The sequence below is a fragment of the Toxorhynchites rutilus genome, chromosome 3 (assembly GCF_029784135.1).
Source record: "Toxorhynchites rutilus septentrionalis strain SRP chromosome 3, ASM2978413v1, whole genome shotgun sequence".
In the NCBI taxonomy this organism is placed as follows: Eukaryota; Metazoa; Arthropoda; class Insecta; order Diptera; family Culicidae; genus Toxorhynchites; species Toxorhynchites rutilus.
This window is the reverse complement of record NC_073746.1, coordinates 317,933,577-317,947,549: the sequence shown is the minus strand read 5'-3', so window position 1 is coordinate 317,947,549 and position 13,973 is coordinate 317,933,577. Positions and strand designations below refer to the sequence as shown.

The window sequence follows — 13,973 nt, the reverse complement described above, 5'->3', positions numbered from 1 at the left end:
CGGATACACAAAACAACAGGGCCTCCAGGAATCACACGGACGATATCCACATCTTCAGTACTTTCTTTAGCCCATGAAAGTGCTCTACTGAAACATCTTCCAGACTTTTTACCAGAATATGGTCTTATCAGTATATCATAATCGGAATCACGGGTGGCGGTTCCCATAACGCGTGAACCAAAGAAGATGAGGTTTACCGACCCGATTCGGCGAGATGCTTTCTCTGTTATGTAATCGGAAATTTTAGCGAACAAGGATTCCCGCTCAACTTGCTCACTCTCTTTGCACATATCGTCCAGTTCCTCCTCGGAAAGGTTCACCAGGTATAAACCAGCCGGCGACAATGGAGGATTGTTGTTGATCTCACGGACAATCAGCTTATCTTCGGGCAGATCTTGAATGCTGTCTGCGTGTAGTTTACCTTCCAAGTGTGGCATCGTATTAATGTTGAACGAAGTCTTATAGAGCGTAATCCAAGCAATGTTATCGAGGAACCGACAGCGTTCAACACCGGCCTTCTGGCAATGACTGCACGTGTATTCGAAAGCGATTTTCCATTTCCTGGCGTCCACCTTGAAGAATGTGTTGGGGAAAGTGGTTTCTGTACGAGATGGTTTCTTAAGTATGCGCTCAACAAGCGCCTGGCCTTTGCGAAAGAAATCAGCAGTAATTTTGTCTATCCGCCGATAGTTTTCATTATAGCGTTGGAGTATTTTGTAAATAACTTGAAGAAGGAGAATGAAATCGATAGTCTGTAAAATAGATAAAAACAGCATAATAAGCAATCAGCACAATTGCATGCCTCACTTACCAATAGCATTTTATCGTTGTCCATTCTATTCTTATGCCTTCTGGCATACAGCAAATGAGTCGTCAGAGTTTCTGAGTTCTTCATGTCTTTCTACGAGAAAAAAAATCGAATTTGGACCTGGTGTACACATTGAGGGACAATGAAAGAAAATCTACACCTACCTCACAGCAAGTAACCGAATTGTAAAAAATAACATTCTCCCGGATAAAGATGTAATCTTTGAAGACAATAGCCCGTACGCTTCGATAGCAATCCATCGCCAGCAGATTATCAATCAATTGAAGCAAGTTTTTTCCACGAGTGATAATCCGCGCATCAATCCAGTCAATGGTACGCTCGTAGGCTTCCGATTGTGCAACGAAATGCTTCCCAAGGAGCTGTAGCTGGAACCGAACCATTTTCAGGCGGAGAAATGAAACTATTGATAACTTTATCGAACATACATTAATTGAGTGATAAGAATCGGTGTTTGTTTTCGGCTTATCCGGACATTTCAGGATATGTTGTGTCAGTACGATCGATCGATTCTTCCGATTGGCAATCGCGGCGCCACTATACGACGGATAGGTCAACTAGTTTACCCGCTAAAATATTTATAAGTAAAACAAATTTGAAAAACGTTATATAATGGACAGACATACATCTGTACTAGCGTTGTACGAGTAGCATCGTACCATGACAGACATATTTTGGTTGTACATTGTACCGTATGTGAAACTGACAATCAGAATTTTTTCCAACTTTCACCACATATTTCAATAAAAAAGGTTTTTATTTAGTATCTAAACTATCGCAACAACAACAAGACTCGCGTAACTTTTGAAAAGGTCCAATGTAACATTTTCGCCAACTCGAGAAAAACGTAGTTGAAGATCCGAACATTATTTCGCGAATTGTCTTAAAAGCTATCAATCTTTATCACTGTTTTCACCACTAGCTGTCAAGAATAACTCCGTAAAACCAATCGTAACTATTGTTCCGTGATTTGAGATTAAGGTTGAAGCCTCGGAGCGAAAAATGTTACATTGGACGTTTTGACTGCCCGTGTTTGCACATTGGACATATTACGTTGCACTATAAAAATTTGAAACTAACTAATAAACAACAATCCAAATATCAGCATTTCGTTCTAAAGACTGATTATTATTGTTATCACTTGTTGAATTGCACTGAAATCGATAACAACACCTGTAAGAAACAAATTCCAAAACGACCGAAGTACGACTGCGAGTTGTATTGACTGCATTGTTACTTCGGACGTTTCGGCCGTCGGAGGAAAGTGGCGTCCGAAGTAACAGCTGGGTGCTTAAAATTCGAATCTGTACATTGGATATTTTTTGTATCGGCGACAAAAAGATGAAGAAGATAGATACGTGAACGATTGTTTTTGTAATACATTCAATGATTGAAAACTAATAGCGTGCATCCATTAACTCGATTTGTTTACATTTGTTACATAGGACCTTTTCAAAAGTTACGCGAGAAGTTTCCAATTTGAGTTATGACCTCAAGAGAAAGTCCATGAAAAGAACGTTATACTTATGACAGACATACAGCTGTACTAGCGTTGTACTTCGAAAATTGTATGTCTGTCACCATGTACAGCGCTAGAACCATGCAAGCAACTCGGTACAATCGCTGTACCTGTACCGACCTGTTTTACCGCTGTACATGGCTACAGTTGTAGTGTGCGCAGCGCCATAGACGGTTAGTGGTGGGTAGCATGAATAAGCAGAATCAAATCACTTGATAAACGTTCTTTTCATTGACTTTCTCTTATACTTATGACAGACATACAGCTGTACTACCGTTGTACTTCGAAAACTGTATGTCTGTCACCATGTACAGCGCAAGGCGCGTAGAAGTATATCCTAAGGTGGGCCAACTTGCTAAAACCACTCTTCAGCCATCTTGGAAGTCTACTGTGTTTTGTTTGTAAACAAAACACAATACGCTATTGCCGAAGCTCGCTCGTGATCAGTCTGTCTCTTTCACGCTACAAGCAAATAATTCCCCTTCTACTTTCTTCCGTGCTGTTTTCATATACCGCTCCCCTAACCAACTTAGTGACGAAACGGCCTCACCTAGTACCATAGACCCGTCTTGGTACAGCGCTAGAACCGCTAGAACCATGCAAGCAACTCGGTACCTAAGACAAGACGTGACAACTGGCTTCTTACTCTTCTTTCTCCATTTTCGTCAACTAAGTGCTAGATAACAGGGAGCCGAGCCACGCGAGATGTGAAGGTTGCCAAATGTTATAAAATTTCGGAAGATTATTTTCCCATAAGAGAAACATGTGTTCTTCGTATCATGTATTATTTGAGCTGTACAATTTTTCATATTAATTATAAAATCGGGTGTCATATTTTAAACAGTTAGTATTTTCCTGTTATTTTGGTAACCAAAACAAATTTAAATGCAGAGAAAGCAAAAATAAATAAAAAACATAGATTTGATAACAGGAGTATGATATGTTGAAATACATGAATTGAATGAAAATTCACTTCTCCGTATCGAATTGATGTTCAATTTGAATGGAAAACTTTGTTTTCTTCATATGGTAAAATAATCTCTTACAAAAATGGTATCTGAAGATAATTTTATATTATAATAAATTTTAATGAGAATATCGGAAAGTGTATAGAAAATGGGTTAAGTTATGGTAAGAAAGACGTGCTTCAAGTGAATAAACAACGCCAAGTAAAAATTTTCATTCAGATTTTGACAAATTTAAAACTGCCTTCGGGCTGGCTAATCTGATGTGGTGAGAGTAGTAAGTCTTGCTAAAAAACAAATTTTGTTTCCAGGTGTCAACATTGTATAGTTGTCATCGCGGATACACTTCATTTCGTTTTCACCGTGAAGTGTATACGGAAATAAGGCCTTCTAATTCAACTCTGACATCGTTCAAAAACTAACAGTACTGTAAAATGTTTCCCTCTCTTCGGGAACTGAACACAGGACGTAACAGAAACGAAAATATACAAAGAATCCATAATAGAAATTTTCGCTAAATTGAAATATGAATGCAATTATTAGTCAATTTTGAATATATTTGGCAACACTGTGAAAATGTTGAAAATCCCATTTTAGTATATTTATCTTTGTCAACTGTTTTTCTCATCAACCAATCAGGAGTCGAGTTGCAAGTGGTCCGAGTTTGACAGAAAAAGTGGTCCGGAATCGGCCCCCTATTGTCATGTCTCGTCTCAGCTCGGTACAATCGCTGTACCTGTACCGACCTGTTTTACCGCTGTACATGGCTACAGTTGTACTGTGCGCAGCGCCATAGACGGCTAGTGGTCGGTAGCATGAACAAATTGAATCAAAACACTTGGTAAACATTCTTTTCACTGACTTTCTCTTGAGTTAATAACTCAGTTTGGAAACATATTTGTTGTGTTTGATAGTTTAGACGCTAAATAAAAACCTTTTTCATTGAAATATGTGGTGAAATTTGGAAAAAAATCTAATTGTCAGTTTGACATATGGTACAATGTACAACTAAAGTATGTCTGTCATGCTACGATAGTACCTGTACAACGCTGTACCCTTACAGCGCAAGTACAGCTGTATGTCTGTCCCTGGTATTAACCAAGTGATTTGATTCTGCTTGTTCATGCTACCCACCACTAACCGTCTATGGCGCTGCGCACAGTACAACTGTAGCCATGTACAGTGGCAAAACAGGTCGGTACAGGTACAGCGAATGTACCGAGTTGCTTGCATGGTTCTAGCGCAGTACATGGTGACAGACATACAATTTTCGAAGTACAACGCTAGTACAGCTGTATGTCTGTCATAAGTATAAAGGCTGATTTAGACGATGCCAGTCAGCGCTCTAGTTGAGGTATCCAGTGAACAGAGAACAGACACTCTGTCCAAGTTACTTGTACCAGTATCGAACAAGTAATTGGCCTCTATCTTGTATAAATATACAATTATGCATACATACCAAAAAAAACTGAATAAACGCTATGTTATAATTTGGGAATGTATAAATTTATAAATATTTCAATACTGATAGTATTTGAACGATATCAGAGTTGAATTATAGGGCCTCATTCACGTATACACTTCATGGTGAAAACGTAATGAGTGTATTCGTGATGACAACGATACGCTGTCGAGATTTGAATTTTTTTAATTGAAGCACTTATTTCTTACCCTAACCTAACTTATTTTCTATACACTTTCCGATGTTTCCACTAAAACTTACCATTGTAATATAAAATTGCCTTCAGATCAAATTTTAGTAAGATATTTTTTTACAACATAAAAAACAAAGTTTACCATTCACATTGAACACTAATTTGATACGGAGAAGTTAATGTTCATTCATAATTTCTATTCGAAAAATGTGCATTCTACCTGAAAACCCATTATTATCTTTGACACATCAATAAATTGTAAGACAAAGTTCAATGACGTGTTGTTCATTTTGTTTTCATTGTGAAGTGTATACAGGAATAAGGCCCATAATCTCTTGATAAATAAAAAAAACCATTAATTTAATTCATGTACTTCAACATATCATACCCCTGCTATCAAATCTATGTTTCATAATTTTCTTTGCTCTCTCCACATCTTTTTTTGCATACCATAAAAACAATAAAATATTATTTTTTTTTAAATATGTGACATTCGGTTGAATAATTAATACGAAAAAGTGTGAGCTCATTATACAAGAAACACATATTCCTCTCATGGGAAAATAATTTACCGAAATTTTATAACATTTGGCAACCTTATATCTTGCTTCCCTATTATCTAACACTTGGTTGACGAAAATGCAGAAAGAAGAGTAAGGCGGCGGTGACACTGGATGCAGAGAAGTGATCGTACGAATTGTATGCAATAATGAAAGTAAACAACCACATTGAGTTGTATAGGTGTGGTTACATTGCTTCTCCCTTGCTTCGTTCCAATTCGTCAGCTTCTATCGAACAAAATTGTTTGTTTCTATTCGTACGATCAAATTTTCGTGCGTACTCCTATCCATAGTAACCTTAGCCTAAGGCCACGGTGATACTGCCTGCAGCTTCTTACGAAAATAAGGCTGCACGAAACGCATATAATCGTTAGAAGTAAACAATAACATAGAATTGTATTGGTGTGCTAACATTGCTTCCCACTTGCTTCGTTCGAATTCGTCAGCTTTTATCGAACAAAATTGTTTGTTTTTTTTCGTCAGTTATCGCACAATCAAGTTTTCGTGCGAGCCACTCCGAGCCAATGTAACCTTACCCTAAGAAGCCAGTTATCACGTCTTGTCTTATACCATGGACAGACATACAACTGTACTAGCGCTGTACGTGTACAGCGTTGTACAGGTACCACGATAGCATGACACACATACTTTGGTTGTACATTGTACCGCATGTCAGACTGACAATCAGAAGTTTGAATTTATTGCATTGTATTTTCACCAATATTTCAATGAAAAAGGTTTTTATTTAGCGTCTAAACTATCGAACACAACAAATATGTTTCCAATCTGAGTTATCAACTCAAGAGAAAGTCATTGAAAAGAATGTATACCAAATGTTTTGATTCGTTTTGTTCATGTTACCCACCACTAACCGTCTATGGCGCTGCGCACAGTACAACTGTAGCCATGTACAGCGGTAAAATAAAGGGTGTGTCACATCAAATTGCATCACGGAAAAAACGCTGTAGAAATTTAATTTTTAGGAATTATATCTTCAGCTTCCGCTTGTAATCAGATAAGAGTGTATAGATCACGTTGGCCATGCTTCACTGTCAATTTTTCGTAAATTTGGAAAAATGTCGTCGAACGAAAAAGAGCGTCGTGAATTAATCCTGTGCACTCATTTCGAGAATCCGGTGTTGTCACATCGGGACATCGGTAAGATGCTGAGAATCGTCCAATCCACGGTCAGCAGAGTACTAAAACGATACATCGGGAACCTAACCATCGACCGGAAGGTGAAGAACGGCAAAAATGGATGCTCCGTCAGTGAAAAAGATCACAAGCGCGTAGTTAAGCAGTTTAGACGTGATCCGAGAAGTTCGGTCCGGTATGTCGTCAATAAGCTGAATTTGTCAAGTTCATTCGTCCAGTGGACCAAGCAGCGGGAGGGCCTGCGTACATACAAGGTTCAGAAGGCTCCTAACCGCGACGAAAGGCAAAACATGGTGGAGAAGACGCGAGTCCGGAAGCTGTACACCGAAATGCTGACGAAACCGCATTGCCTGGTAATGGACGACGAAACCTACGTCAAAGCGGACTTTCGTCAGCTGCCGGGCCTGTTGTTCTTCTCCGCAGAGGACAAATTCAGCGTTCCGGAGGAGATACGCAAGCAGAAACTATCCAAGTTTGCCAAAAAGTATATGGTGTGGCAAGCGAACTGCTCTTGCGTAAAGCGGAGCGCCCCCTTCGTGATTACCGGCACGGTAAACGGGCAGGTTTACCTTAAGGAGTGCCTACAGAAGCGCTTACTACCACTATTGAAGCAGCACGAGGGCCCGACCATCTTCTGGCCGGATCTCGCTTCGTGCCACTATTCAAAGGACGTGTTGGAGTGGTACGAAGCCAACGGGGTCACCTTCGTGCCAAAGGAAATGAACCCGCCCAACGCGCCGGAGCTTCGCCCAATAGAGAAATAATGGGCGATTATGAAGCAGGCCCTCCGGAAGAACCCAAAAGTTGTCAAATCGGAGGCGGACTTCAAGAGAAAATGGATTTCTGTTCAAAAAAAACTACAACCTGACGTTGTACAGAACATTATGGACGGAGTAAAGAGGAAGGTGCGAGCATACGGGCTTGGGCTCGAAGTATGAATAAAAAGAAAATGCCAAAAGTTGTTTAATAGTTTTTATTTTACTGTCTAAAATTTTCAAAAGGATCGGTCTACTGGGCGAATTTCTACAGCGTTTTTTCCGTGATGCAATTTGATGTGACACACCCTTTAGGTCGGTACAGGTACAGCGATTGTACCGAGTTGCTTGCATGGTTCTAGCGCTGTACATGGTGACAGACATACAATTTTCGAAGTACAACGCAAGTACAGCTGTATGTCATAAGTATAATACTTATGACAGACAGTTAGTAGTTTAGTTAGACAGACAGTTAGTTTATTAGTTAGTTTCAAATTTTTATAGTGCAACGTAATATGTCCAATGTGCAAACGCGGGCAGTCAAAACGTCCAATGTAACATTTTTCGCTCCGAGGCTTCAACCTTAATCTCAAATCACGGAACAATAGTTACGATTGGTTTTACGAAGTTATTCTTGACAGCTAGTGGTGAAAACAGTGATAAAGATTGATAGCTTTTAAGACAATTCGCGAAATAATGTTCGGGTCTTCAACTACGTTTTTCTCGAGTTGGCGAAAATGTTACATTGGACCTTTTCAAAAGTTACGCGAGAAATGTTTTGTTTTCAACACCGTTCACTTTAAAGTTCGGACATCCTTTCTGCACCGTGTCCTCACATCGCTGTATATACCCAATTTAAAACCGCGCTCGAATCTTGTTTGTCTGCTTTGCTTTCTCTGTTGAGGCGGTGGGTATGGGGGCGCGCTGTTGTTTTTATGCTTAACTTAGAACGAGGGACGACAAAACGGGCGCTAGAATTTTATATATGTGTGTGTATGGAATGAGGCTTGCCCCACACAAGTGAGAAGGGATGTTTGATATCTGCATTCTGCGCCGTGCTGATTTTGGGTTCACTTGTTTCTGAGTTCGGTGCGCTTAGTATCAACTCGTGCGCAACCCAGCGCATGTTTTCTGAAGACAGCAACCAATAATCGAAGCTAACAATTTACCAATAATTTACGTTGATTAATCGATCCAAACCCAGAGAAAAAAGAAGTACAGCCGCTGCAGTTTTATACTGAAAATCATTAATTTTCTTTGACGTTCACATAAACTCGTAAGCGTAGCTCAATGCCGTCAACGCGAACCGAGCTTCGTTTACAAGTTTAGGAGATCTTGAAATATAATAATTGATTTTCAGACGAAATGAACACTTTTTTGATTCCAGATGGCTTTCTAGCAAATGAGAAATATTAGTCTAACTATTTATTTCTCTCAGTGTGACGATTAATCGATTATTTGAGGCGATTAATCGTATCGAATAACACACTGCGGAAAAGTATTCGATTAGCTGATGAACGATTAATTTCAAACATCGGGGATCACTTATCGCTGCTTCTCGTCAAAACTGAGATGTCGTAGTTGAGTTGAATTGAGTATAAGTGAATCGTGTTCTACACACTTCGTGTCCAGGTTATAAACGTACCCTGTGTACTAGCGTTGTATTTCGAAATTTGTATCTGTGTCATCATGTACAGCTCTAGAACCATGCAATCAACTCGGTAAAATCGCTGTATATGTACCACGATAAATACAATAGGGTACCGCGACTTATAAGAAAGCCCTCTCAGCCATCTTGGTCATCAGCCGCAGTGTGTGTAAACAATCAGCAATATTTTGCAATATTTTTTTTTGCTTTTTGTGTGTGGAATTGGTTTTGGTGTTAATAAGAGTATTGAAAAGTTGAAAGGTAAGTCTTTTACGGTTTAAGCTAGGTTTGTAAAATACTCTGTCTAATTTTATGTTTCAGCTCAAGAGAACAAATCGACTCTCGGTGTCGGTTGGTGATGGAAATATTTTTCCCGTGTTTTGCAGTCAAATCCCTTTCCACAGTCCTCTGTATATTCATACCGTTTCCCCTCGCGCACTTATTGACGACACGGTCACACTTTTAGTGGATATATATACACCTTGATCTGTACCAACCTGTTTCACCGCTGTACATGCACTGACCCAAAAAATTGGTATATATGACAAATTTTTGGTAAATATTACGATTGGATTGGTAAATTTTTGCAATACGAATTATTCGTACATATTACACAATAACAATGGTAAACAAATGTCAAACCGGCCATTATGAACCAGAATGAGCTGTCGGTTCAACGTTGGTTCAACATATACCCTAAACATATATGTAATTTGTTCAACACATGGTCATTTGTCAAGCCAACGTCGGTTCAACGGTGTTTTGATCAGTTATAGAATAGTAATATTTTTTTTGATATGTTGTAATGAAAACAAACGTTTTTGTTTTTATTTATTGTAATCAATAAAAAGATAAATAATTATTTCTATATAAATAAAATTGAAACTCGATGAAGTCGATTTGATCCGACAGGTCAGCTGGGTTTGCATCACCAACTGCTCGTATCCAAGGCGCCTAGAAGTATATCCTAAGGTGGGCCAACATGCTAAAACCACTCTGCAGCCATCTTGGAAGTCTACTGTGTTTTGTTGGTAAACAAAGAACAATACGCTTGTGCCTAAGCTCGCTCGTGATCAGTCTGTCTCTTTCACGCTTCAAGCTAATAATTCTCCTTCTTCTTTCTTCCGTACTGTTTTCATATACCGCTCCCCTAACCAACTTAATGACGAAACGGCCTCACCTAGTACCATAGACCCGTCTTGCTCGTATCAACGCTGTCCCCCGACTTTCGGCAGCCAATGTTCCGTTACTATTCTTGCTGCCGGCATTAATATGCACCCCAACCAAGGGCGCTTGTATCACAGAGGCCGGGGATGTGATTGTAGGTGTTTTTAAGCAACCTATGATGCTGGATAGAACAGTGAATGAACTGGGTATTTGTTGTTGCTGCTGCTGTACCATAGCCGCACTTCGAGAGATTTTACGTAGTGGTACCACATGAGCAGACAGACATTCTGGTAGTTTTTCTTTCCAGTCCAGCTTATAGAGCAACAGCTCCATTATTCGCAAGTGGTTTTCCGTGTTATACACGATTTAACTAGAAAAAATAAAAAAAAGCATTACTTACACGCATACTTACACAATTTTCTTCCAAGGAGGACGCATTAGCATGTCGCATGTCACCACACTTGTATCAGTATTGTCGGTTCCTCTTTCAGTTCTCGCTGGTACTGCATTCGGCATATTCGTATCAGATGGATCATGATGTACTTCAGCGTCATGTTGTAGTAAATTGGCAGATTCTGAATATTCAGCCGGAGCTGTTCAACTGCTACCGCATCACTGGTAATTTCTGTGTGGACAGATGCTTGGATAATTGGTAAAAAGCTATATAATAAATAAAGCTAGCTAGTATCCGATATCCTACTTGAGGCTTCGGCGAATTTGTCGTAAAACATAACCGGAATGATCGAATCGAGCAGCTCCCGTAAGAACTTCTTTACAACTTCGATACAGCTTGTGCAGGTCCATATTCATGTTACACATCGCTTTCTGTTCGAACTCGTTGCAAAGTATTATATCAATCTGCGGCGCCGGCAGCTCGGCTACGTTAAACTGCTGGCAAAGACCAAGCCCAAAGGCCTGCTAACTACGGCTGGTCAACGCTACCGCTGTATGCCTGTCCATGATATGACATAAACCAAATCTGTGACGTCACAGATTTTGTTTATCTTGAAAATTTTCCAACCTTATAATTTCCATCTCGCAGTTGTATTTCTGTTTATGGTATAACAGTTGTAGAGTTTTCCTATTTTTTCAAGGGTGGCGCTAGCATCGCGTAAAGTTAACTGTCGGAAATATTTCACGTTCAGTGATTGAATTATTAGAGATACTCAGCCGAAACGAATATAACTAATATAATTGAGTTTTCTGAATTTCTAAAGAATATCCATATTTTTTTCCGTTGTGGTTTGCAGCATAAAACTCTTAGATATTTCAACTTTCGAATAAAGTGATTATTATACCACTTCGTTCAACCGGAAAAGAATTATTAACACTCAAAGGAGGAATCGATTCCTCCTCGGAAGTATCCAGCGCAAATAACACCTCCGACAATTGGAATCATCGTCGATGGCCGATGGTCGATGGCGACATTCGTGAGCATTCGATAATAGCTGCGGCTACCACCAAACAATGCGGCTTTGGAGGTTTTTCATTAATTTATCTCAAATTTTGAACGTATTTTCTCAGGATTCCGAGATATTTCCGTTAGAAAGCGTACCGATTCTAGATTGGCAGGACTTTATTTCGAATTGAAATCAGTCACCATACCGTATTAACTTCGGTTCACATGTTCATCTTCAACACGGTTAACACTTATTCTATAACAACAGAAAGATGGCCAATTGAGGTTCCTGAGTGTCGAACTCACAATCGACCGCTTTAGTAAGCCAACGCGGCTACGAAGACCACCAAGAAAATGTTTTTGATTATGTCGATAAAATTCATTCACATCGTATTTACTGGAAACAAGGAAAGAAGGTGAACAAAATGGAAAAAAGGACTAGCATGTTAAGGAGCTGTTATGAGTCGAGTGTATTTGAGAACTATTGTTGAACAGATTAATTCTCATATGAGATCCTTGTTATATGGATAAATGGGAATGAATGGGATTTAGTTCCCACGATGAGTAACACGAAACAAAAAAACAGTTTTTCGGATCAATGAACATGGAAACCAACCGCCATGCATTATTATATGCTTTTTGCTGTATTTAGATACCAGTAAACAAAATCCATAAACATCGTACACAATATCATCAGTGGCAGAGTTTCTCTACTTTGGCTTAGGCTTTTTCTTCTGTGGCAGTTGTCACTCCCGACCCAACGGACTGGCCATCGTTGCTGGATTGATCATCCTGGCAAGATAGCGACGGGAAGGTCTTGTGCAGAGCGGCGCGGTATTTCGGATGGCTGATACCGTATACAATCGGGTTGTACACGGCATTGGCCTTTGCGAATAGCGAACCCCAGATGGTGGCCAGGGGACTGATCGGTGCGGTTTCGAAAACACCGGTGAAGTTGATCACTAGATAGGGAGTCCAGGCCATGAACCACAGGGAGATGGTGACCAGGGCGACTTTGGCCAGTTTGATTTCTGCGCTTGTCTGTTGAGCTTCCGAGGATCGCAGAGAAGCGACGTTCATCTTCTTGGCTTGTTCGCGCATGTTCTTTTCATGAGCGGCTACCGCCTATGAGAGAAGATTAGCAGTTGAAAAAAATACGTTCAATTTCGACGATAATTGCTTACCTTGAGTATGAAGGTGTATGAGTAGATGATGGTAAGAAGAGGTGTCCAGTATACAAAGATAGAATATACCAAGATATAAGAACGGCTGAACCAATCCTTGGTGAGGTAATCGGTACCGCAAGCGGTCATGTTTCCTTCTGGGACATATCGGTTCCATCCGAAGAATGGAGCCAAAGTCCAGAACAGTGCGAATACCCAGATAGCCAAGATTCGCAGGAGGGCTCCATTGTTTGTCATTGGCTTAGCAGACAAACCTTTGACGATGACATTGTATCGGTCGAATGCAATCATAGTCATGCTCCAGATCGAGGCACAGCCGAACAGTGATCCAAACATTCCGTACAGTTCGCACGCGAACGCACTGAAAGACCATGTTTCATGATAGCAGTTGATCACCATTGGCGGTCCCATCGTAAACATCATCAGGAAATCCGAAAAGGCCAAATTGACCACTAGCAAGTTGGATGGGGTACGAAGTGATTTGGTGCAGGAGAAGATGTATATCACGCAACCGTTACCAAGCATCGATACGACACCGAGGACGAAGATTGCGAATCCGAGTATTGAGTGCCACAACGGATTCATCGGTGGGAACTGATTCCAATGGGGATGAACCATGTGCAGGATTTCAGGTAAAACTTTGTCAATAACGGTCACGTTGCTGGGACCAGCATGCCATGCTTCAAAATGTGGTTCCGCAAAGGCTGCCATCTTATATTATTCTATTGTTTTTTTTTTCACTTTTTTGTAACAACTTGTCTGAAGAAAATCGGATCTGTGCCGAACTACTTCAGACCAGAACTATTCACTTGACTTGAATGATAGCTATTGAAACACCAAAACACAACTCTTGTGCTTTGGGCGCCATCGAAACAATATATACCATATCGCCCTAATTGGATTTTAGAATATATCATCCGTAGGTTCCAATTAGGCACAACATATTTCTCTTGAAAAGAGCTGCGCAAGAAGAAACGTGCAATTCCCGTGTCGGCTTGTGCGTCCGTGTCTCCTTCTGGGGAGATTATAACTGTGAAATGCCGGTACAAGTGCAAAGGATTAGGGGAAGGCGGAGGGAGACGGCCACTCTCTAGATTATTGAAACAATCAACTATTGGACAGTTATAATAAAGATATATA

At 40.1% G+C, this 13,973-nt stretch overlaps 1 protein-coding gene and 1 long non-coding RNA gene across 2 annotated transcripts; both read right to left on the bottom strand.

The window, feature by feature from the left end:
- Positions 1–9,995: 9,995 nt before the first annotated feature.
- On the bottom strand, positions 9,996–11,297 carry LOC129774981 (uncharacterized). The gene is made up of 3 exons (XR_008742827.1): positions 10,951–11,297; positions 10,482–10,875; positions 9,996–10,431 (listed from the first exon to the last, which is right to left on the bottom strand). It is a non-coding gene; the product is annotated as an uncharacterized LOC129774981 (long non-coding RNA).
- Positions 11,298–12,270: 973 nt separating this feature from the next.
- On the bottom strand, positions 12,271–13,699 carry LOC129774976 (opsin-1-like). Its single transcript, XM_055779103.1, has 2 exons — positions 12,834–13,699; positions 12,271–12,774 (listed from the first exon to the last, which is right to left on the bottom strand). Exons 1-2 carry the CDS (start codon positions 13,542–13,544, stop codon positions 12,370–12,372), a joined length of 1,116 nt encoding a protein of 371 aa, XP_055635078.1. The 5' UTR covers positions 13,545–13,699; the 3' UTR covers positions 12,271–12,369.
- Between the last annotated feature and the right edge of the window lie 274 nt (positions 13,700–13,973).